General features: G+C 46.0%; 1 protein-coding gene across 4 annotated transcripts in view; it reads left to right on the forward strand.

The window, feature by feature from the left end:
- The window catches only part of DPD1 (Polynucleotidyl transferase, ribonuclease H-like superfamily protein), a 191,151-nt gene that overhangs the window by 261 nt on the left and 164,167 nt on the right, over positions 1-26,723 (forward strand). For 2 of the 4 annotated variants that reach the window (XM_086504031.1, XM_086504032.1), the window contains exon 1: positions 1-135. This exon is cut by the window's left edge. In XM_086504031.1, coding sequence (XP_086360157.1) covers positions 1-135 — 135 coding nt within the window. The remainder of the gene's footprint in view (positions 136-26,723) is intronic. The other 2 variants (XM_086504033.1, XM_086504034.1) reach the window with 1 other exon arrangement.

Below are 26,723 nucleotides of genomic sequence, written 5' to 3' on the forward strand. Positions count from 1 at the left end.
TTCCCTACGTCAAGTCGACTCTTGCTGCCGCAGCGTCCCTTGCAATCCTCCCCGCACGCTTCTCTTCACCGCTCATTTAAATAGCATTTCTTCCAGGTTTTCAGCTCCGCTCTCCCTGTCTCAGTCTAAACAAAGGTTATTCCAAATTCAAAATTGCAATCAGCACTTTTCCCTGTTTTTTATTGTTCATCACTGGAGATGATGTTTTCTATGATGGTCTTAGTTTCATCAACATTGAGACATTTCCCTGGTTAATGGGCGCTTTTGGTCACATGCCAGGCCCCCTACAAGGATAATAAATAGTTAGCTTTTTGTGCTTAATTGTTGGATGTCATATTGATTAGACGTTTGACAATCGAGGTCATTTGCTAGAGAGGTCGGGCTTTATCTTCAGTGGAAGCACAGTCCTCAGTCTGCCCTGCATCTCCTGAGTTATGACAGAAACTCAAAACTCAGAACTCCAATTTTTGTATTGATGTATGCTCGTGTATGGGGGTGTGTGGGAGCATGTATCAGTACCTAGTTCTACACCCTGTCATCCACTATTCGGCATTGATGAAGTTAGTGGGTAGTATTTAGTCAATACTATGCATGATGGGGCTGATGGTTATATTGACTTGTGGATGACTACCGCGAATCTATACCTTGCACTTTCCTTTAAAGGTGAATTTGGGCTTATCCTGGATTTGTCTTTGTATAGCCTTTACCATCTTGAATATATCAAGTGCTATATTCGTGTGGTCACCTTATTCATGAATCATGGTCACCTTATTGATGAATTGCGTGATAATTTATGGAGTTCCTCAAGTAGAGTACAAAATCTAGATTTGAATAAGTTACAAGAGTGCTGATAACTTTTGTTTAGTGTCAATTTCCAGTTGTACAAGAGTTTCTGTCATAATTGTGTATAAACGAGTAAAGATTTGCCATTGGTTTTGAGGAAACCAACATCCTCCCTGAAACTAATGAGGTGCGGCAATCGCCTCAGCTCCTTACACCAAACCTACTTTTTGTGTATCTCACCATCCAACCATCCATCCATCCATCCATCCAATCCTTGTGTCGTTAATTATAGAACAACACTGCTTTACACAAAAAGAAAGATTTTGTTACAACAAATCCCACAAACTTAAAAAAGCTAGTCCTTGAAGCAAGACAAAACACATCAGCTATTCAGATATATAACAAGCTTTTTAAGCAACATCCCTAACAATTTATCGCAAGCGATCCAACTTATCTAACGGCTAATAAGCATCCACAAACCAATTGAAAAACTCAGCTCCAATTTGGTTGCCGATCCATCAGAATTAACAAAACAACCATCCTTTCTTAGAGTGCAACGGAAGGTGACACGGAAGCATGGGGGGAGGTGAAATGAAATGATATATTAACGTCTTCAAAAGACCAAAATGACCTATGAGAATAATCTGTAACAAATTGGTGAATCTGATACCATGTCTGGGTACAAGAAAAGAGATACTAAAATTAACTAGAAGTGCTACTAGCCGGAACTGTGTGGGTATGTGTGATCACCGATATAATGGGTGCCAAATACAAGAGGGTGATATAATAGCAGCTTCCTTGAATCTAACTGAGATGAACCCTTGGACACATAGGATGCATGGTCAATGGCACTTGCATAGTCAATAATATGTGCACCTTGTAGCCTTTATAGTAGTTCATGGCTATGTGGAACCCGCCCACTGAAGCCAAAGATCAGAGTGAGTTTTGCTTGCATAGCCAGCTGTTTCTTGATATCCCTTGGTGAAACTTTTGCTATAATAGAGTCATCATTCAACAATTGCTGAGGCAAGGTTGCCATTAGGTCAATGTACATTTTATCCATTGGGTGATGAATCCATCCTCATCTGTAGTTGGATGTTGAGATAATATGGCTCGAATCCTCTGTTATAGTCTTCGTCGATGCTGTGAAGCTCCTCTCCTCAATCGTGGGTGTCTTGCTCTCCCTAGCTCTGCTCGGTCAATGAGAGTACCATGGGTGTGAGTATGAGCTGAGCTTTGCAGTGGTGCGTGCTCCTCTATTTGTCTTGTGTCTAGTGTGAAGAAAGAGTAGATGTAATACTGTAACATCATAGTCACAATCGTGACATTCCCTCCCATTTAAAATGAGAGCCTCAGTTAAAGAAATGACTTCTGATGTTGATAGAACTCTGGAAAAACATTGAATTTTAAAAAATCTTTAGTCTTTGAGTTATCTAAAACCTTTGTCTTGAATTTTTGCTTCTTGCGAAACCTTTTTGCTTTGACTGCTAAATCCCATGTCATTGCATTGTTCAAAGACTTTTTAGAGGAATCTGGCATAATCAGGTTGACTGCAACAAGAAGTTGATCTTCAAAATTCTTCATGTGATGTAAGACTTCTAGTTCAAAATCTTCCAATAACTGTGAAATAGTTGGTGAAGAGGAAATCTTCTGAAGGCATTCTTCAGATGGGGTAATTTCAACTTTGTGAATCATTCATTGGAGAGGATTTTGGATTGAGACTGTAATCATCTTCCAGTAACGAATCCCAAAATTTTTCAGAATCGTCTTCAGAAACTGTCACTTCATGACTTGCAATTGGCATATCATCATCCAACAAAGAATCAAAGAAAGCATAATCGTCTTCAGACTCGGAATCTGCAACTATGTCCTTATCTTTGTCTGGTAACGAAGTCTCACTTGGAAAAACTTCTTCATCAATAATAATTTCTTCATCTGCATCGGAGATCATATTTGTTTCATAATCCACTGTATCATGCTGTTTGACTTATACACGTGAGGCTTGAATCACTCTTTTCGCATGATAAAGCCCGTGTAAAATCGGTTCACGTCCATCTTTGAACAAATTGATAGTATGTCTTTGAAAGCTAATTGTAGGATCATATTGGAATAACCAATCGTGACCAAGAATCATGTCGTAATAAGATAAAGGCATGACTTCGGAATCCAATTGATCTGTATAAGTTTGAATCTCGAACTGCAATTGTCGAACTGTCTGATCACAAGTCAAAATTGATCCATCTGCTAATTGCACATCATATAAGTAAGATGTCTTCTAAGTTGGTAAGCCAAGCTGTCGAACTATTTGAGTGCTGACGAAATTATTAGAGCATCCGCTGTCCACCAAAATGTTGATGGAACGACCGTTGAGAGTTCCAAGAAGACTCAAAACTTGCTTTGAAAGAGGCTCCAACACTGAAGAATTGCATTGAGCATACTTCATAAGAATAGTCATATCCTCTGAGACACGAATTGTATTAACCACAAATTTCCTTTATCTTGAGCAGAAGCTGGTTGTTCAGCATTCGATGATGTTTTCGCGTTGAAATTTCTTTTTCAAATTAGACGGATTGTCACAAACCTGTGACGTGGCGTTCCCACAACACACACATACAATCTCTGTTGCTTGCTCCCGGAAACTGCGACTGCAGGCTGATGTGGCAGGTCCTGTACGGACGCCGGCAAATTGCGACGTAATTTACGGCAGATTTGGGCAGTTTTTGGAGCTGCTTTTGGGCACTGCTTTTTCTACGCAACTGAAGAGAGAGCCCTTTTTGTTTACTTTATTCTCTCTCAAGAGAGAGAGAGATTGTGAGAGGTAGAGAAAGCTTTTGTTGTAATTATCAAAGCTTTTGATTTCAGCTTTTGTGCTCTGTTTTTAGTATCCCTTGTAACCTTTAAATACGCTGGTAGGCCTCTCACAACTCAGAGCATCTGGACGCAGAGTCTGAGTGTGAGCACCTGCCTGCACTCTTGTACTTTGAACACAGATTAATACGAAAAGAAATACCGAAAGGGGCGCCAGTCTTTGGGGCCAATATCTCTAGGCACGGAACTTCGCCGGGTCAGTGTCGAATCAATTGTCAACTGTGAATTTTTTGAAGTGATTATTTGTGGTGTTGTGGTAGATTCTTTACTTGGAGTGTCCAAGTCTGTTACAGTGGTACCAGAGCACGGCCGATTTCTCTTCTACGGGAAATCCGATCCTTTTTTTTTCCGCGACACTTATGGCTTCAGGCAAGGATCAGTCGACTCCCTCTGCATCTGGAGATGCGGGAAGGGATCACAACGAAGATTCACGCAAGGAGTATGGCCTGCCTCGGCCTACTCCGACAGAGCGTCAAGAGATGGATCGGCGACGCAACAAAGATGATGCTCAATTTTGCGAAGGAAAGTCCTCCTCGTCCCTCGTCCCTGGTCCAGCTGGTCTAGTCACTTGCCTGGTCTAGACCCTGGTCTCGTCCTCCTCGTCCCTGGTCCAGCTAGTCTAGTCACTCGTCTGGTCTAGTAGAGTCTAGACCAGTCTTCAGCCAGTTCAAGGTTCTCTTGCCCAAAGGCCCAAAGCTTGGTTGGATTGGAGGTCACTGCATGACACATACAAGGAGGTCAGTTGAGCGTCAAAGCCCACTACTGAGCCCTCTGAAGTACTATCACAGAAGACGACCTTTGACGCCTTGTAGAAATCCTTCAACCTCATCACCTATACCTCCACATATCACATCACCCGTTCCTTCGTCATCAGGTTCCCCATCTTCGCGATCACCTTCTCCAGAAAAGCTCTCTCCTATTCTGCTACAGCAAGTTATTGTGCAACAGACTTGCTCTCAGCAAGGAATCATGGAGCCACGAGCTAGTGTTTTAGCCAAGGTGAACATCAAGTTCCTTACCTTCAAAGGGCTGTCCTCAGAAGATGCTGACGACCATGCAAGAAGATTTGTATCTCTCTGTAGGGGACGTGGGCTGAACAGAGAAGATGCTTACTTGGTACTATTTCCATCCACCCTGGATGGCCTAGCAGATAAATGGTACAGCCAATTTGCAGAGAACCATTTTGCAACTTGGGCAGCCTTAAGACAGCAGTTCTGTGCAGCCTTCAGGCCGGGTGACTACCAGGAGAAGGTGTTGGATGAGTTGGCCAACATGGTGCTCAAGCCTGAGGAGACTTTTGCGGAGCTTATGACTAAAACTAAGTCACTGGTGGCCAAGCTTCCCCAACAACCTGGTGAATTGATGATTAAAAAGTGGGTGGAGAAGGCGCTTCCCAAAACTTTTCAGCAAAAACTCCGAGAGAGTCTCCGACCCGACGCCACTCTCGACGAGTTCATCGCAGCTGCTACTAGAATAGAGGGAGCTAGGAAGCTCTTCAACAACTCTCTTCAAATAGATACTCCCTCTGTGTTCTCGGAAGGTAGTCCTACTGATCCTTTAACTTCTTTACGCAGGGAACTGGAAGCCCTAAAGCTACAACGAGCTCTTCAAGAGGAGAGGTCCTCTCTTAGACAAGAGAAGCCTACACATAATGAGGCATTGGAACAGATTAAGCGCGAGTTAGAAGAGCTGAAGTGTCAGCAAGAGACTAAGGCTATGGTTTGGTGTAGCTCATGCCGCTCTCCAGGGCACCCCCCACAGGAGTGCCCCCTTCGCGTTTACTGCCACTTCTGTGAAAAATCTGGACATGAGGATAAAGAGTGTTACTACCTCAAGGGATTGCGTCAAATACAGCAAAATCTTGGTCCTTCTCTCCAACAAGGGTTAGCACCTGCACCCAACATGGTCTCACCCTACGGCCGTCAAAACCAGTTGCCTCCTCTGCTGACAACACCCCCTATGCAGCAAGGTATGCACAACAATTTTGCACCCCACAGTTTTTATCATGCTAGTACTCCCTCAGTTTCCCAAAGTTTCTACACCTCAGCCTCCAATTCCATGCAGCAACCACCTCGTCCCCCGTTTCGTCCTTCCAATCGGTCCATACTCTGCTACAGATTCGGAGAATATGGGCATTATCAGAGCAAGTGTCCTTTACCCGAGGGGTCCCCTCCTTGTCGTCATTGCCCTGATTCGAAGGATCACTATAGTAAGGATTGTCCTAAGCAAAGGGCATCCACGTCTTCAGGCTCGACTCAGACCCAGCCCGAATTCACCTTTCCGAAGATAAATTTGATTACTGTGAACACCGTGCCTCAACCTTCACCTGCTACTCATGTGGTTAAGTCTCTTCAAGTGGAGGGGCCTACTGGTGTCCTTACTCGGGCACAAAGAGCAGCTCTTGGTCTCAGTCTACCCACAGGTCCACCTCGCCAGTCTCCACTTCCTCACTCTGGTCTAGCTGACCCAAAGGACAAGTCCTTCCCAATTGCTCAGAGCAAACCAACTTCCTTGTTATCTGACATTGATGGAGCCTTCTTAGAAGCAGTGGCTGACTTGGAATAGATTAAGGTCACAAAAGGGGCCCAGTTCGAAGGTGCCAAGCCCACAGCAGAAGCCATCTTGAAAAATACTTTTCAGCAGGTGTCACTATACGACATGCTAAGGCTCGACGCAACACTTAGAAGTGACACCCTGTCAGTCATTCAGTCTCTGTACCCAGGGGCTGGGCCTAGTGGCGGGCACCTCCCTGTACAGCCCTCAGATTCCTATTTGATTTCCTATCCGGCTGCTCCCCTCACCGACTATAAAAGTCCACGTCTTACTGTATCTATTCTAGGGAAGTCGTTCTCAGGCGTCATAGTGGATGGTGGGTCTGGAATCAACCTAATGCCTGAATTTACCATGTCAGCCTTAGGTCTGCAGCCTACTCGCCCTGCTCCGTTCACTGTTACATTGGCAGACCAGCGGACAGTCTATCCTGTGGGCATAATAGAGAAGGTGCCTTTGAAGGTACAAGACTTCACCTTTAGCTTGGATTTTGTGGTGGTCAGTCTTCCTCAGGTGGAGGGAGGATTTCCGTTGCTGATTGGTAGACCCTGGTTACGGCATACTAAGGCACTTCATGATTGGGGAAACGACGCCATGTGGATATCCACTCCCGGCTCCCAAATGCAACCAATCCGGCTTGAAGGAGGGATGGATCCAGTGGCCCAGCACAGCTCACTGACAGTACAGTCCAACCCTGACCCTGAGCAGCCCATCGCACCTGACGGGTCTGACGAGGACCTGCTACAGTGGTTGGAAGCTACCACTTCAATGCCATGTTACATGGTCTCTACTCAAAATTTACCTGTGCCGCCAGTTACACTCTCTCTTCAAAATCCTCAGGAGGACACCGATGTCCAAAGTCCTACAGCAGACAGTACAACAGTCGAAGAAGTAAGTGTGTCAGCCCCACATTCTCATGCGTCGAATGAACCGCCGATGGAAGCCCTCGGTCTTGGGGAACCTATCACACATCACCGAAGGGGGAAGAAATCTCCTCTGCATGCACTAGCCAAAGATTTCCCTCTTTCTAGAGCATCTCCCAAGTTGGACCCCATGCAAAAGCACTCTGTCAGGTTGTCTCTATCGGAAGATTTACCCTTCGAGGAGCTCCCACAGGGATGGCTACAAGAAGAGTATGCAGAGTTTCCAATCGATCAAACCCCTGCTCATGATGTCTTGAAGCTCCAAGAGGCAGCTCACCTCTCATCTTCAGAAGCACCCTCTCCAGCTACAACCCCAGACCCGGTCAGAGAAGTCAACCTGGGAGATCCTGACAACCCTCAGCCCGTACTGATAGCAGCTTGGTTATGGGAGCATCCCGCATTACTCAATCAGGTCGTCTCTTTCATTCACTCTTTTAAAGATGTTTTCGCTTGGTCCTACAAGGATTTAGAGGGGATTCCACCAGAATTGGGTGTCCACACTATACCTCTGGTCGAAGGGGCTAAGCTTGTAAGAGGCCGAGCTTACAAGCTCAACCCGAAGTATGCTGAGGCGGTCAAGGCAGAGTTAGAAAAAATGCAAGAGGCAGGGATCATAGTACCTGTGGAGCACTCTGAGTGGTTATCACCCATGGTGATAGCGCCGAAGAAGCAATCCAACAAAATCCGCGTGTGCGTCGATTACCGTGCTCTAAATAAGGTAACTATCCCAGATGGGTTCCCAACACCTTTCACCGAGCGTGTGCTCGAAGATGTAGCAGGGCATGTATTGTACAGTTTCATGGATAGGTTTAGTGGATACAATCAGTTGGGCATCCATCCAGGTGATCAACTGAAAACGGCTTTTGTGACTCCTTGGGGTATTTTTATATACACTCGAATGTTTTTTGGGTTGAAAAATGCTCCACCTTCTTTCAATAGGGCAGTATATCTCATCTTTTGTCCTTTGCTTACGGATCATCTTCGCATCTTCATGGACGATTTTTCGACCTTCTCAGGTGCTCAATGTTCAACCCCAGTGGAAAACCTAGAGGAACACCTCTCTCAACTCTCTGCTGTCTTCCTCAGGTGTAGAGAGGCGCGTCTAAAGCTAAATCCTAACAAAAGTCATTTTTTGGTTACTGAAGGCACACTTCTAGGCCATGTGGTGTCGGCTAAAGGTTTAGCTCCTGACCCAGAGAAGATTGTGGCAATCTTAAAGTTACCACCTCCCATCAATCCAAAAGGGGTACAGAGCTTTGTAGGCCACACAGGGTATCATCGCAGGTTTATATGCATGTATGCACAGGTGGCTCAACCCCTGACCCGTCTAACCAGTGCTGCTATTCCCTTTCAATGGTCAAAGGTAGAGTCAGAAGCTTTTGCATACCTTAAAAAACGCCTCACAGAGGCGCCTATCTTAGTAGCTCCCGATTGGTCTCTCACCTTTCATCTGCATACAGATGCCAGTCAACTGGCTGTGGGTGCGGTGCTGACTCAGCCTAGTAAGGAGTATAACCTGGATCGCCCTGTTCACTATGCAAGTCGCCTACTCACCAAGGCAGAGTGTAACTATAGCACCACAGAAAGGGAAGGTTTAGCCATTGTGTATGCTCTGCAAAAATTTCGGCACTACTTATTAGGGGTCCACTTCACAGTTATTACTGATCACCATGCCCTCAGATATCTGCTCAACAAGCCGCAGGTTGCAGGTAGAGTATGGCGATGGCTACTCTTATTTCAAGAGTTCGACTTCGAAGTGGTACTCAGGCCCGGCAAACATCATGTCCTCGCCGACCATCTTTCTCGCGTTTACACTGGTGAAGAAGCAACATGGGTTGCTGACGACTTTCCGGACAGCAGTCTCTTTAAGGTGGATACCACACCGGAATGGTACGGCGATGTTTTGCATCTGCTTTCTAGGGGCCTCTACCCTGAGAATGCTTCTGCCCTACAGAAGAGACGCCTGTTGCTAAAGTCTAGACCTTTCACTCTCATTGGGGGCCAGTTATACAAATCAGGGCAAGATGGTGTTCTGAGGCGGTGTGTCTCCCCTCACGAAGTCGAGTATATTTTAGAGGATGCCCATAGTGGTCCCACTGGTGGCCATTACCCTGGCCATATTACTGCACAAAAGATTCTCCAGTGTGGCTTGTGGTGGCCCTATATTTTCCGTGATGCAATCGCCTATGTAAAGGTATGTGATGTATGTCAGCGTTGTGGCCCTAAACCAAGCAAACAGTCAAACCGTCCTCTGCAGGTCTCTATGGCATGGCAACCCTTTGAGAGGTGGGGCATAGATTTTGTAGGCCCAATTACTCCCTCTGCCCAACCCGGCAATCGGAAGTATCTCTTGGTGGCTACCGACTACGCAACAAAGTGGGCAGAGGTACTTGCCACAACGGACTGCACTGGCACTACAGTAGCCAAGTTTCTCTATGAAAATATTTTGTGCAGGTTTGGATGTCCATTGGAAATCACCAGTGACAGGGGTAGTCACTTTGTGAATGAAACAATTTCTACCTGCTGGCCAACTACAAGATTTTTCACAGAAAATCTTGTTCTTATTACCCTAGAGCAAATGGGCAGGCAGAGAGCACTAATAAGGTTCTGATAGCACTCCTGCGGAAAGCATGTCATCTTCATCCATCAACTTGGGCTCAAGCTATCCACGGTACACTTTGGGCATATCGAACTTCTTTCAAAGCCACAACCAATCACACTCCATTTCAATTGGCGTTCGGGTTGGAATCGATAGCACCTTTTGAATTCAACTAAGGGTCCCCGCTAGTGGGAAGTCTTCGTGCCAATGGAAATTTGGGGTCGGCAGCAGTCTCTCGTCTTTTCCTTTTGGAGGAAAGCCGAGGTTTGGCTTCACTGGCTCTAGAAGCAGAGCAGCTTCGTTGTAAAGCCTGGCATGATCGCCATCTCAGGAAGCCGCAAGTAACACAAGGAGCACTGGTGCTACTTTATCAGGCCAAGTTTTTGAAAAAAGCAAAGAAGCTGGTTCCAGCTTGGCAAGGGCCCTTTAGAGTACAGGAGGTTTTGCCACAGGGGGCTGTCCAGTTAGTCACTTTGGAAGGCGTCCCTTTGCCACTGGTAAATGGCTCCAGAATCAAGTGCTATTACTCCTCTGAGTAAAGGGTATGCAACTTTCCGCCATCTGTAGGTTCTATGGCCCATCTCTCTCCTCCCCTCGAGCTTTCCACCAGAATAGATGTTCTGTTACTGTCTCAGTTTTTGCTATGTTTGTAAGTTTCCGCCTTTCCTCTAAGATATCTTTTCTCCACTAAGTCCTCTTGGTAATTGGGTATTATCGGGAACTTCTGCAAGAGTCACTCCTCCTCTAATCAGTCACTCTTCTAATTCCTCTAATGGTTTCTATCCTCAGTGTTATTTGCAGTTAAGTATTAAGATCCTTCCAAACTGCTTTCAGTCAAGCTTCTTGCGTGACTTTGTTCAGTCTGACAACTGGAATCTGCTTGGGGACTCGTGGGGACTCTGCTTAGATGGCAATTGGGATAATGAGCAAGGTGTAATCAAGGACTTGACTTGATGGGACTCCCAATGCCATACTGTCTATGGGAAGAATATAGGCTTTACTGCAGGAACCTTAATCTCCCAATGAGTCAAAATTACCCTCCCTTTTATCTGCTCGAAAATTGTAGCTGCTAAAAAATTAGCACTTTGTACCTTCTCTTTGCTTCTGCTATCACTTTGTACCGAGTACCGAGTGTGATCATGCGCCCTACCTATCCCAACCCCAACCACATCGTCACTACCTACGCATCCACACCCCCTCGCCCTTAAACTCTCCCAAACACACTCGCCCCTACTCTATACCAGACCCTCGCCCTTTCCACTATCTACCCTCGCCCCTATCCTCCTCTCTCGCCCCAACCCTATTCCACACCCCTCTCGCCCTCTCGCCCCTACCCTATACTCTCGCCCCTACCCTCCCCTCTCGGCCCTACCCTCTCCCACACCCCCTCTCGCCCTACCCTATACTCTCGCCCCCTACCCTCTCCCACACCCCCTCTCGCCCCTACCCTATACTCTCGCCACTATCCTCCCCTCTCGGCCCTACCCTCTCCCACAACCCCTCTCGCCCCTATCCTCCCCTCTCGCCCCCTACCCTCTTCCTCACCCCCTCTCGCCCCCTACCCTAAACTCTCGACCCTATCCTCCCCTCCCCTCCCCTCTCGCCCCCTACCCTCTCCCGCACCCCCTCTCGCCCCTATCCTCCCCTCTCGCCCCTACCCTCCCCTCTCGCCCCTACCCTCTCCCGCACCCCCTATCGCCCCTATCCTCCCCTCTCGCCCCTACCCTCTCCCACACCCTCTCGCCTACCCTCTCACAGCAACCCTCTCCCCTAACCGTCCCCTCTCGCCCTAACCTCCCACTCTCGCCCCTACTCTCTCTCAGCACCCCTCTCGCCATACCCTCGCAAAGTTCACATTCGACTTGCCCTCTACTTGCCCTACTGGTTCGTCCTACTGGTTCGAATTTGCTGCCCTAAATTGTGTTTTGCAGCAAAACTAAAGCATCACGTGCTTTTCCATTGCTAGCCTAAATCGTTTTGCAGAAGAAAATCCAACCTGGCCTTTTCTTCCAACCTGGCCTGTATCTGAGTGCTTTTCCATCACTTGCCTACTCAACGGCTCTGTTTGTCAACTTCACTACTCAGAGGCTCGGTTTGTCATCCGACCTCAACATGGCAGGGGGTAGCAAGCAACAGGAGAAACAGCAAGAAGGAAGTAGCAAGAAAAAGGTAGAGTTGAAGAGGAGGAAAGCTTTGGTTGCAGAATCAGAGAGCGAAGCAGTTGAAGTATCTGCAAGCAACAGCAGCCACGACATAGAGGACTTTACCTCCAGTGACCCAAGTGATGAGAGCTACAAAGCAGACTCAGCAGCATCTGATGATTCCGATGTCCATTCCGAGTCAGGTGCATCCAGTGACCAAGAGGAACACTCAAAGGTGGCTCAGAAAAAAGAAAAGCAGCAAATTATCACTCATGAAATCAAGAGGCCCGCTTCTTCAAAAAATCGCACAGCATTTTCATTACATTTTCATATGTAGCAACCTCGACCATCTCTCAGCGAGGTGCTGTCGACTGCTCAGCTACGGACTCTGGGCCTCACAGAATTGGCTGATGCAAATTTACCTGATACTATTCCAGCAGAACTGATACATCAACTGCTAAAAAACTTTCCAAAGGTCCGGGGCCACAAGCTAACAGCTACAAGGCTTGGCCATGCCATGGGTATGACCAACTTTCCAGCTGTGAAGTCTACTACTCGCACTTTCTCTTTGTTGTCCAAGGACGCGACAATTCAAGCATGTAAAGAGCTATTGAGCTCGGATCACCCAAATTATGAGCGAAACAGACGGCTTCTCGCAATCTTCAGGTATTACTTTCTGGCTCGGGATGCCAAAGAAGACAAGGTACAAACAGATATTCTCACTACATTCTCCCACTGCGACGGGCTATACTGTTTAATCCACACTATCCCATGTGGATTCCACCAAATTCTCTTCAGCTCTCTGCAGTCTAGGGCTAAAAGATTTCGGGCCCAAGTGCAGTCTGTGCAGTTAACTTTTAGATGTTTTGCGGCGCCTCTCTTGGCATGGATCATAAACATACCTATTAACATAAATGAAGTGGATGAGGAACAGGGAACTCCGAAAGGGAAAAGGAAACCCGTGAGCATGCAAGTAGACCCCACAGTCACCAAGAAAAAGAAGATCAAGGCGAAAGTGATGAAGGATACAGTGAAGTCTCTACTCTGCTTGCCAGTTTCTGAGAGACAGCAGACTAGGGTACATCTTCAGCGTCATACGTCTACTGCTACACCTGGTTCTGCTGTGCCGACACTAGTGTCTACTGCCGCTCCTCAGGACAGGATGGTCACTTCACCCTTACAGGATCCTCTTCCTTCTTCTCCCATCTTCACTCATACACCGGTCAACATATCACTCGTTGCACCTACAACAACAATCTCTGAGGCACCTTCTACACCGAGTGTCCCTACTTCTAGCTCGCCGGTTATGCCACCATCTGCACCTACTTTTAGCTCACCGGCAGTGCCACATGTGCGCCCTCCAGCATCACATCCATCTGAGGGATCTTCAGGTAGGACCGACTCCACTTCTCTATTTCAGCTTTCAGAGAAGTTGCTTCAGGACTCCAGAGCTGCTATTGCCACCATCGAGCTAGGCGTGGAGCAGCTAGCTGCAACCCACCAGCATCACTCCGCCACATACGCAGCTATGGAGGGATCCCTGCGAGTTGCCGAGAGTGCCATCGCAGATCGAGATGCAACGATTTTTGCACTACAGCAAGCATTGAAGATAAAGTCGAGAATTATTGATGACCTCAAAGCACAGGTGCAAGGATTTCAAGAAATGCTTATGTATGATAACAGGCCTACCCAGGCTACTGTGGGATATGGATGGACTAGGCCAGGGATACAGGTCCAGAGTCCAGCTACCTTTGCAGCGCCAGCAGGTCCCTCTCAGCCCTCTCAGCAGTTCATGGGACACTACCCACAGCCCCAGGTCCAGTACTTCACTCAGCAAGAGTCTCAGGTCCAGATGCCACACATGCAGAGCCAGAGTGTTCCTTGCTGTGACGTTGCTGGTGCACACCGCCATGGTTGCGTTACTAGGCGTCCGGAGTTCACTTCAGGGCAGGTACTCCCATCCGCTGTGCAGCAGATGGCTGCTACAACCACAGGAAATCAAGGTATGCAAAGCACAGGACAGCAACCGCATGGTTACACTATTGATCTGATGGCTCCTCCCGATCCGGAAGCTTCTAGAGCAGCAGTGGGGACGACCCTTTCCCTTGGGTGACAGGACTGTGCTCTTACCTCATCTTTCATGGTACATATAGTTACTTTTGCAGTTTCATTCAGTTTTGGCTCACCGAGACGGTGACCAATCTTGTGGCGGGCAACCTGTAGCGTGCTACAGTGTCACTTCACAGGACAGGCAGTTGGACAGTTAGCTACAGTTGGTCTGGTTCACACTGGACGGACCCTTTGGCTGGGAGTGACACTTGGCAGGGTACCTACGGTGGTCTAGTGGACGTCGTGGCCAGGTCACCACCACCACTCAGTTTGGAGATAGACTTAGCTGGCTGGACATTTATGGGCCGTTGGTGGCTCTTATGGTTATACATATCAGTAGTCGTTTTGGGAAAGTGGGGGCTTATCTTGCACGTAGTCGTCTAGAGAGTCTTACACAGAGCACTGCTACACCATCCATGCACATCTGAGCCTCGACACCCCATCTTGTACCTGTGAGTCCTTGGCTGGAGCTGAGTGTGCTGCCACTCCCGAGTCTGTACAAGGTCCTTTGAGTTAGTCGAGTCTACATGTTCTGGTCTACTGCTGTGTCTCTGTTATTATCCATTGTTTCTTGTATTTCATTCTGTTGAGAGAGTTTCTGTTTGTTGAGTGAGATTGTCACGCACATTGCACTGGGGGACACCCACACTGTAGAGAGCACGACACATTATCCGCGCTACACCACCCGCTCGTCTTGAAGATCATACCATTGATATGATACCTGGAAGGACACCATCGAACCGGCCACCTTATCATGTGAGCCGAGCCCAGAACGAAGAGATTATGAATCAAGTGAAAGACCTCTTGGAAAAGGGTCTTGTCCAGCCTAGTACTTCACCGTATTGCTCTCCAGTGTTGTTGGTTTTGAAGAAAGACGGATCTTAGAGAATGTGCATCGATTATAAAACTCTCAACAAAATCACCATCAAGAGCAGATTTCCGATTTCTAGAATCGATAATATACTTGACAGACTTCAGGGATCCTCGTGCTTTAGCAGGATCGAGTTGAAAAGTGGATATCATCAATCCGAATCGCGTCGGGAGATGTCTACAAGACAGTCTTTCTGATGACTTTTGGGTTATTTGAGTTTTTGGTGATGCCTTTTTGCCTAACCAATGCTCTTGCGACATTTAACGGGCTGATGGACATGATTTTTCGAGAGTACAGACTATTCGTTGGCACTTTCTTTGACGACATCATTGTTTTCTCCAAGGATGAGGCAGAACATAGAGATCATCTGCTTCAAGTCTTTCATGCATAACGAGATCACAAGTTAGTGATTAATGCAAAGGAAAGTGAAGTTTTCCTACCAAAGATACACTTTTTGGGACACATTGTGTCAGCAGCGGGAGTGCAGATGGATCCGGCAAGATAGAGACTATCCGCGATTGGCCCGATTTGAAGAATGTCCATGAAGTTAGAAGCTTCTTGGGATTGTGTTCGTACTACAGGCGGTTCATTAGAAAGTTTGCAGAGATTGCTTTCCCTTTGCATATCTTGACGCAGAAAGGAGTCCCTTTCTCGTGGGGACCCACAGAGGTGATTACCTTTCAGACATTGAAAGAGAAATTGACTACGGGACCAATTTTGACTTTGTCGGACTTGCAGAAGTCATTTGAAGTATATTGTGATGCTTGTGGTCGTAGTCTCGGTGCGGTCTTAATGCAAGAAGGCCATGTCATTGCTTACGAGAGCTGATTGTTCTCAAGGCCGGAATTGACAGTACAGATTTATGAGAAAGAGCTTTTGGCGGTTATCCATGCTCTTACTCAGTGGCGGCAATACCTACTTGGAGCGGATTTTTCTGTCTTTACAGACCATCAGAGTTTACGCTACTTCTTGTCACAGAAGCAGCTATCGGAAAAGCAGATGCAGTGGGCGAACATCTTGTCACAATTTCACTTCCAGATTGTCCATGTGCAGGGACATAAGAATTTGGTGGCAGATGCTTTGTCTTGGAAGCCGTTGGTTCTGGCTATTTCCGCAATTCACCATAGGAGCTTCGAGGATATGGTCGACCATTATGCCACATATACGGATTTTGTAGACGTTTTCACACGGATACGGGATGGAAAGACAATAGCGGGATATTCCATTGGGGATGGCTACTTGATGAGGAAAACCATGTTGTGCGTTACACAACTGTTGAGGGAAAAGGTTATGACCGAATGCTAGTGTCCACCTTTTACGGGTCACCGCGGCATTGCTACCACCATGTGTAATGGACTTGGACACTCCAAGTCAAGAATCTACCACGACAGCATCAAATAACCACTTCAAAACAGTTCACAGTTCACAATTGATTCGGCATTGGCCTGACGGAGTTCCGTGCCTAGAGATATTGGCCCCAAAGATTGGCGCCCCTTTCGGTATTTCTTTTTGTATTAATCTGAGCTCAAGTACAAGAGTGCGGGCAGGCGCTCACACTCAGACTCTGTGTCCAGATGCTCTGAGTTGTGAGAGGCTTGCTCACATATTTAAAGAGTACGAGGGATGCCAAAAGCAGAGCCCCAAAAGCTGAAAATCAAAAGCCCAAAAGCTTTGTGAAAATAAAGCAGAGGCTCTTTCTTTCTCTTGCTTGTAAATTAAAGCAAAAGCTTAGTGGAAAATAAAGCAAAAGAGCTCTCTCTCTCTCTCATTCCCTTGCGTAGCAAAAAGCTGTCCTGCTTTTCCACAGCTGCTGCCACGTCAGCATCCCGTAAATTGCGCCGCAAATTCCGGCCTGTCCGTACGGCGCTTGCCACGTCACTATTGCAGTGATCGGGATTGTCTCTCAGCAACAAGAGTGTGTGTGTAATGGGCAGCCAGCAGCCACGTGTCATCTCTGTAGTCATTTAGCGTTAGGGTTTCCCATCTGCAGCCATTTAGGGTTAGGGTTTCAGCAAAGCGGGCAGCCACGTCGTCACTTTGTGACATACCCCCCTCTTGAAAGCATTGTAATCGCCCTCGATTGCAAAACAGACAGAGACGATAAACCGTCTTAGCAGACATTGACTGTTAGTACCTACGTACTAGGAACACACATCTAGCACATGTATGAATCGACAGTCACATCACAAGACATCACTAGACATCACAGGTCATCACATGACATTCAACATTCATTCGGATCGTAGACCATGATTTATTAGCAATGTAGCTAGCAATCACATCTAGATCTAGTCGGGACCTCGTCGATGCCCGATTGACTAACCCTTATTGCAACCATGTCTATTCGAGATCAAGTAGACAAAAATGCTGCAGTCATTTCGTCGATCATTTCTTGCACTTAAAAAGAAGTCAAGAACAAATCAGTTTCATATTCAGGAATTCCATTTCATAAAGTCATATAGCAGAATACTGTCAGCTCTCAGTATCCCTGAAGCTCAAAGAGACATCAGTGACTCTAGTATACAAAAAATCAAGGCATCTGTTGACAAAGGAGTGGAGTAACTCCCCTCTTGTGCATCCCACTGCACCAGACCTCCGGCCAAGCTGAATTCTGGGTTCCATTTGGAATAGACTATGCTAAACCAAAAGCTTCGAGGTAAAGTTTCACAATCTGAGGAGTATCCGCTAGGTCCTCCTTCTCCATCCACTTCGCATCCAATGCAAGATAGTTCTTGAATTTAACCAAGAACCGCCTTCGAACTTTACCTTTATTCTCTGCGTCCTTATGTGCCAAAATCTGTTTAGGAACAAGGATCTCCTCGTTTTCCTCCACTTCGGGTTGGTCATCGGGCTCCCCATCGTCAGGCATATCGCCTTTAAAAGGTTTCAAGAGACTCACATGAAATGCATTGTGAATCCTCCAAGTGTCAGGCAGTTTCAGTCGGAAGGAGACATCATTGATCTTTTCAGAGATCCGGAAAGGTCCGTAGTATCGCATACTAAGCTTTGGAAAAAGAGCCTCCTTTCCCTTTTTGTTTCGCAGGCGTGCCTTCTCAAAGCGTAAGAGCACCCAATGATCCTCCTTCAATTCAAATCATGACGATGGCGATCCACTGCCTTTTTCTGTTGTTCTTGAGATTTCTGCAAAGCCTCGCGGACCTTGGCAAAAGCCGTGTCTAAGTCGCCCGTATTCTCATCCCCTTCAAAAATCTTATCTTTCGTGCTTAGGAAGGGTGGAACATTCGCAACACCTTCAACAATCTCAAATGGCGCCTTCCTCGTCGAAGAGTGTATCGTGTTATTGTAGGCAAATTCCACCAAAGGTAGATACTTTTCCGATTGAGTCTTTAATCCGAAATATAAGACTTCAATAAATCTAAAACCACTGAATTGGCAATCTCAGATTGCCCGTCAGTCTGCTGGTGGAAAGATGACAAGAACTGCAACCGCGTGCCAAAGTTCTCCCAAATTGCCTTCCAAAACAAACTCGTAAATCTGGGGTCCCTGTCGGAGACAATTGTCTTTGGCATGCCATGTAATTTGAAAATCTGGGCCACAAACAGTCTCGCTAAGTGATCCGGCTTGACTGTTTTCTTCATTGGAATGATATGAGCCTGTTTGCTAAATCTGTCAATAAACAGTCTAGATGCCATCGTGACCACTCTTTGTTCTCGGGAGATCAAAAATGAAATCCATCGTAATACTTTCCCAGGGGCGGGTGGGTATAGGCAAACGCTGTAACAATCCCTGTGTGTAAGGTGCAGCGGAATGAATGTTGTTCTTTCTCAAGATGAGTGCCCCATAATGTGCTCAAGGTTCCTTTTTGTTCTTATGGAAGGGAGAGCCTTGCGCCTTTAATGAGAGAGTGCAATGATCACGAACAAAGTGAGTGGACACTGTGCGTGCAAGTGTATGAGACTGAGAGATAGTGAGAGAAGAGAATACGACACCAGAGACTGTGGTAAAACCCTCCTCTGAAGGCCCCCCTCTTGTCGGTGAGAGTGGTCTACTATTGATTGCACAAACTGGTACAATGATGATGCATGTGACTGATGCAAGTCTATGCTATGCCGGTGATGACGACGGGGATGGCGATACCGGTCTAAGGGCTGAAATCTGCAAGTGTGTATGTGCTGTCCAAAAACGCTCAAGGCTGAAATCTGCTGCGACTAAAACGCTGAATTCGGGGCTGATTTTATGCTGTTTGAAAAACACTGATTTGGCTGATGAAAACGCTGATATGTCTGCTGCGTTTTGTGCTGAAAACGCTGCCTTTTTGCTGCGGGTTGGTGCTGAAAACGCTCAGGGAACAGTAGGCGATGATGGCTCTGGGAAACGCTAGATGCAAGAGGGCAAGGCGATCTGGTCTCTGTTGAAAACCGCCAAGGGGAAAAGGCTACTGGTGATGGTGAGGAAAACGCTATGCTGTCTGCATGAGGGAAATCGCCCAAGGACTTGGGAGTCTTGCTGAGAGAGAGGGAACCTGTCACCGAAGCCTGCTGTTCTCCTTGCTCATCTGCTATTTAGTGCTAACCTTGGTTTGCTTATATTTTTTCTTACCCAATTTGCCCTACCTACTTTCCAACAAAAGTCACTTAAATTAATAAGTGAATGTCAAAAATAGGTAAAATAGGCTAAATGCACTGGAGAATTCCCCTGAAGGATTCTGATGGGAATGCTTACGATCATGTTGTGTGCAACCACAGGATATGCATCTACATTAAGTGACTGGGCATGCACGGTCTACGAATAGACTCACAAAAGTGCCAGATCACTTATAATTTAGATTGACTGGACTGACGGAACCCTGTTATGCTGTAGCTTGTCCACGGACACATAGGGTTGGATGTGTCACGTGATATCCCCTCCTTTTTAAAGTGAGGTACTGGTACCGAGCTGCATGGCTTCCTTGTAGTCTGCCAACAACTCTGGATAATCCTTGAAAAACTCTTCGTCGACCCACACCGCTTCGTGGGATCCTCGATCCTTGAACTTCAAAAAGTATTGTCTCACTTGCTTCTTCGAACCATGTCGAAACCGATGCAACAACACTTGCTCCGGCTCCATGACTTCAGCTTCATCAATGATATCCGGTTCTTCTTCTTCCGAAATGTCCTTTGGAGGTGTTCCCTGAAACACTTTCAACCAAGAAACATGTAAAACGTTGTGCATTGACCATGAGTTAGGCAACTGCAATTTCATTGAAACCTCATTTATCTTTTTAATGGCTGGAAATGGACCATACATACGAAAAGACAACTTTGGACACTTCTTTCCAACTTGCTTAAGACGTTGCTTCATGATTCGTAAATACACCCAATCTCCTTCTTTGATCGAAACATCCTGACGATGCTTATTAGCCTGCCGTGAATAAGATTTCTGAGCCTTGCTTAGCCGAAGCTTCACACTCTCAGAAATCTCATCCAATGACTGACTTTCAGCATTGGCATCAGGTATCTGACTGATCGAGCGAGTCAAAAGTGATTGGAATGACGGCCAAAAGCTGCCTCATACGGAGTTCGACCAATAGCAGAAGAAAAAGAGTCATTCAAAATAGCCCGAACCAATGGGAGATAGAGCTCTCACTGAGACTGCTGATCATGCACATATGACTTTAAAACATCAAAAGCCAATTGATTGTAAATTTTTGTTTGCCATCTGACTGTGGATGAAAAGCCGATGAAAAATTCAACTTAGTGCCAAAATTTTCAAAAAGTGCGCGCCAAAAAGTGGACGTGAACTTAACATCCCTATCTGAAACAATTGATTTTGGTAAACCACAGAGGGGGTACCAATGCTTAATGAACAACCGTGCTACATCTTGTGCAATAACTGTGGCTTTACAAGGAATCATCATGCAAAACTTGCTGAAACGATAAACAATTGTCAAACATTGAGTGTTCCTTGAATGCAAACTTGATGGTAGGTTAGTCACAAATCCATGGAAATATCGTAAAAAGGTCCATCGGGAATAGGCAGCGGAAGCAAGAGGCCTTGTTGCTTACCCCGAGGAGCTTTAACTTTTTGACATATAGTGCACTGTGTGACATAACGAAACACATCTTTTCGTATTTTAGGCCAATAAAAGAATCTTTCAATTTTTTCCAAAGTGGTGTTTATTCCCCTGTGCTCACTCGTGAGAGAATCATGTGCATCATGCAATATGGTTGGCTTAAGAGAGGGCAACACACATAAACGTGGACGAAAATACAACAATCATCACGAATGAGATAGTTGCTTGGCCCTTGGGAAGCAAGAGCCTGCAACCAATGCTTACCAAACTCGGAATCCGCATACTGATTCTTCATGCTATCAAAAGACTCACCCTGAATAGAAAATGTGGATCTTGACTCAAGAGCCAAAATCTGTCCTTTGCGACTCAACGCATCTGCAACAGGGCTAGCTTTTCCAGGCACATACTCAATCAAACTGCCAAATTGCTCAAAAAATTGTGACCACCGTGCTTGGCGATCACTCCAATGTGCACTAGGCATAGACTGTAGCCACTTGAGGGCTTGATGATCTGTGCGAACTGTAAACTCTCTACCATAAAGAAAATGCTTCCAATGCTTAAGAGAGTGAATGACAGACAAAAGTTCTTTATCATAAATTGAATAATTCTTTTCCGCACTATTGAGCTTTCGGCTAAGGAAAGCTACAGGACGACCATGCTGTTGAAGCACAACGCCTATGGCGACATTGCTCGCATCTGTCCATACCTCAAAGGGATCATCCCAAGAGGCAAGGATAAGACACGGTGCTTCTGTCACCGCAACCTTGAGAGCTGCGAAAGCCTCAATGGCTGCTTCGGGCAAGTCTATGCGTTGACGCCGAGTTTTTACCCCTTTCAAAACATCAGTCATAGGTGCAGCAATGCGTGTAAAATTCCTTATGTGCAAACTATATGCTTGACATAAACGAAGAAAAGAACGTACATCATATGCAGTTTTGGGCAAATCCCAATTACGAACCTGTTCCACCTTCGCGGGATCTAGCTTGACGCCCTCTGCAGAAATGATATAACCCAAATAAGTGACTTCACTAAGGAAAAATTCAGATTTCTTAGCTGCAATGTACAACTGACACTCATCCAAACGAGTTAGTACCCTTTCGACATCTCTTTCATGTTGTTCCCACGATGCAGAAAAATTGAGAATATTATCCAAAAAGATGAACACACATACACCGACCATATCGCCGAAATGACCTACCATGAGACGATTAAATGTACCCACAACACGTGTCAATCCAAAAGGCATAACAATATACTCCCGTTGCCCTCGCTTGGTGCAAAAAGCGGTCTTGAAAATGTCGCCTTTGAATACCTGTACCTGATGGTATCCACTTTTGAGATCAACCTTGCTGAAAACCTTTGCCCCATTGAGCCTATCTAGGATATACTCAATGCGAGGCATCGGAAACTTGTTCTTGACGGTCATCTTGTTTATTGCCCTGTAATCAACACACAAACGAGACAAACCATCCTTCTTGCGAACAAACAAAATAAGGGTAGCAAAAGGACTTACACTAGGGCGTATGAATCCTCTAGCCACCAACTCCGTGAGTTGTCGCTCTAGTTCTTCCTCCTGTGTCTTGTTCAAACGATAGGGAGCCTTACTGACAGGCTGTGCCCCCTCCATAAGCTCGATGCGATGGTCCTCCGGTCGCTCGGATGGGAGACGAGGTGGAAGATCATCGTGCAAAAAGAGATGTTTAAACTTGGTAAACAAATTTGAATACTTAGCTGGAGCCTGAATGCTCTGGAAACTGGAGCAGCATAGATGAATGCCGCTTGTGCTCCTCGTCGTAATTCACGCTTTACCTGCACATGAGAGATGAGAGGCAAAGAATGCAAGCCCTCCTCAACACGAATGATGAGGGGGGAGTCGGTGTTGGCATGTAAAGTGAGAGTGTTAGCCTCCCAATCAATGAGAGGGTTGAGTTCACGAAACCATCTTATGCCCAAAATCATATCACATCCTGAGAGAGGAGACATAAGAAATTTCCTACTAAAAGAAGCTTGTTGAACGGTAAACATCACATCAAGGCACTCTTTCGTGATGAGAGAGTCCATACCAGGAGCGAAGCCAGAAACCTCGAGAGGAGATTTCTGACTAACCTCTAGGCGGGCTCTCTCAACAAGAGAGGGACTAATCACATCATGCATACTACCTGGATCGAACAATATGATAAAACGCTGACCCTTTACATGACCATAACACTTCATGAGAGACTCATCAATGTGTGTGTCAGAGTCATGAGAAGATTCAGCGTGGTGCGTTATAGTGCTTGTGGTTGCTGTGAGTGCCTTTGGTTCTTTAGGTGCAATGGTCAAGCAGATGATTGACATGATGGACAAACAAGAAGCAAATCGCCTTGCTTTAGAACACGAGCGCGACGAACACAAAGAAAGAAAACAACAAAGAAAAGTGGAAGCGGGAGCACGAAGCGCGGCCTTGGAGGTCGAGCGTGAGGCTCAACGAGAACTACGCACTCAAGAATTGATTCGACAAGTACTAGCCTCGAAGTCAGAACCACCCAAAGATCGTGGGAGTTCATCAAGTGGCGCAAGCCACGATGCAGATTCCAACCATCCAGTCACAGAGAAGTTGACTTTCAGTAAGTATGATGGTAAGATGGATGCTACGGTTATTTATCCTTGGTTGCATTAATTTAATGATTATTTTGCGACAACTAAGAAGACAGGAAATAGCAAAGTTTTGACGGCAGCTATGTACCTTGCCCGTGATGCCATCAATTGGTACCACGCATGACAAGAGGCACAGCTAGCCGCGCACCTAGAGGAAGCCGACGAAATCACGCCCCTTTCCTTCAATTGGGCTGATTTCCAAGACAAGCTCAAGGTGCGGTTTATGCCACCTCAGTACCACGCACGATTGGCGCTCTCTCAAGCAAAATGGTATGCCGGTTATGTCTTTTTCTAGTTGTGTTTTGCAGCTAAGTACCCAATTACGCAAGTTGGATGATGAACGCAAAGAGGCATTCCTTTATGGATTGGACGAGTATATCAAGTACGATGTCAAGGTGCTCGATTCAATCGATCTCAACAAGGCGGTAGCGATTGCTCTCGCACACGAGATGAAGCACAACAAGGGAAAGCCTAAGGAGAACAAGACTTCCACAAGTACCTCGCAGACTTCTCAGAACCCTCAGAACGGTAAGAACGGTAAGAATGGTAACTCTTCTAACCAATCTTCCAACAATCTCTCAGAAAAGAATTCTTCCAATGAATCTAAGGGTAAGGCTAACACAATTGCTAAACCTAAAGCTTACTCCAGATGAAAAGGTAGCACAAGGAATTGTAGAAGGATACATCACATCGGAAGAGCAAAGCACTTATTCTAAGGAAGGTCGTTGTTTTCATTGTCACATTAAGGGTCACATAAAAAGAACATGTCCTAAGCTTGAATCGAATGAATCTAAAGAATCCACAGAATCCACATTCTCTGTCAATGCAATTAATGATAACACGAGTATGCCCCAAGTTTCTCATGACCCTTCCATTGATGATTCTCTCATTAAATGTTATGGTCGTACATCGGGGCAACGTTTTGACATATTGTTTGACCCAGGTAGTATGTATGATGTGATCAGTTTCTCTCTTGTTGAGAGAGCCCGCCTAGAAGTTAGTCAGAGATCTCGATAGGAGATCTCTGGCTTTGTTCTCGGTATGGACGCTCTCATCATGGAGGAGTGCCTTGATGTGTTGTTTGCAATTCAACAAGCTGCCTTCACTAGAAGATTTGTTGTTTCTCCTCTCTCGGGATGTGATATGATATTGGGCATTCGATGGTTTCGTGATGTTAACCCTCTCATTGATTGGGAGGCTAACACCTTCACTCTCATTGCCAAAAGTGATTCTCCCATTGTCATTCATGGAGAGGACATTATTCATTCTCCATCTCTCGTTGCTAATATGCAAGACAAGATTGAACGGATTCATGAGAAGGAGACTCTCTCAGTCTCTTTTTCTCCAAAGCATGACACACAGGATTTGCATGATTATGAGAAGCATGATGATTTGAATGATAATGATGATTTGCATGATCAAGATGTGATTTCTCTCACGCATGATGAGTTGCATGAAGATGATGTGATTGTTCACAAGGATGATGTGTTAGTGGATGCTTTTTCTAGCGAAGCTAACCTCGTTGTCGAATCGATCATTAAGGAAGAACCGATCTTGGCTCTCGAGCCTAGGTCCAAAGAACCCTCACAGGAAGTATTATGTGTTCGCATGATTGATACGCACGCATTGTACGAGTGTTTCATTCGTGATCGTTTCTTGTATTTTAGTCAGCGTCTTTATGTGATCCCTTTTCCTAGACATGACATATTGTACGTTGAGCACGTTTCACTCATGAATGAGCACGAATGTATGCGGATTGCTCATGAAAATCTGAAAAGTATAGGTTCAAGGAAGTCACATTTCATGTCTGTTCCTTGGCATGACACATTCGTAGAACGAGCACATGAAAGTATGAGCACCAAGCATGGGCATTTCCGTCGTGAATTGCCACAGTTGATTGCTTTAGATCAAAAGAGAAAGATTCGATCTCATTGTTTGCGTGTGTATGGTGAACGGATTGTCACTCCGTCTCTATGTTCATCTACATTGCATACACAGTTTTTAGCGAAGACAAGATTTTTTCCACTCACTTTACATGGAATAGGTATGTTCATGGTTTTGTGTTGGAAATGGTTTCAGGAATTTTTATCCATGGAGATTCTTGAAGAAGAAAGAAGCAGGACACTCGACGAAGTTGAAGCATCGAAGGAGCCATAGAAGACTTTGTGTCGCTTTCGGCGCGGCCCAAAGAAGCAAGCGTTGCAGACCTTTATGAAGTTCAAGTACCGCACGACCCACACATCAGAGTGGGCCGGGGAAGAGTCCCTTCTAGGATTCCGGATGCTATTGGCGATCTCCCTCGACGCCATATAGTTCGGTACCAGTACCTCACTTTGAAAGGGAGGGGATGTCACGTGACACATCCAATCCTATGTGTCCGTGGACAAGCTACAACACGACAAGGGTTCAGTCAGTCCAGTCAGTTTAGATTTAGAAGCGATCTGGCACTTTTGTGAGTCTGTTTGCAGACCGTGCGTGACCAGTCACTTGATGTAGATGCATATCCTCTGGTTGCACACAACATGATCATAAGCATTCCCATGAGAATCCATCAGAATCCTTCAGGGGAATTTTCCAGTGCATTTAGCCTATTTTTCCTATTTTTGACATTTTTCACTTATTAATTTAAGTGACTTCCCAACAAAAGTAGGTAGGGCAATTTGGGTAAGAAAATATATAAGCAAACCAAAGCTAGCACTCTTGGGCAGATGAGCAAGGAGTCGCAACAGGCCTTTGGCAGCAGGTACTCCCTCTCTCTCAACAAGAACCCCTCAAGCACTTGGCGTTTTTGGTTCCACCCTCATCGCCAACATTTCAGCCTAGCGTTTTTTATCATCGCCAGCCCCCCATCACGGTCGGCCTCCAAGGCTGCTCTTTGAGCTTCTCGTTCCTCCTTTCTTTCTGCTTTCCTTTCGTTTCGTTAATCGCGCTCGCGTTCTAAAGCAATGCGAGTTGCTTCTTGTTGTATGGCATTTCTTTCATTTCGTTCTTCGCGCTCGCGTTCCAAAGCAATGCGAGTCGCTTCTTGTTGTGCTAGCGCAATTCGATTTGCATCTTGTTGTGCCAGCGCTTCACGATTCGCTTCGCGATTCGCTTCGCGTTGTTGGGCCATCATGTCCAACATTGACTTGACCATCGCCTCCATGGAAGTTGGTACAACTCGTGGCGTAGATGGAGAAGGGGGAGGGTCAGAAAAATCTCTTGGTGGGGAGAACTCTTCGTCACCTCT

This window comes from Adiantum capillus-veneris, chromosome 28, assembly GCF_014529385.1.
Source record: "Adiantum capillus-veneris isolate H3 chromosome 28, ASM1452938v2, whole genome shotgun sequence".
Lineage (NCBI taxonomy): Eukaryota > Viridiplantae > Streptophyta > Polypodiopsida > Polypodiales > Pteridaceae > Adiantum > Adiantum capillus-veneris.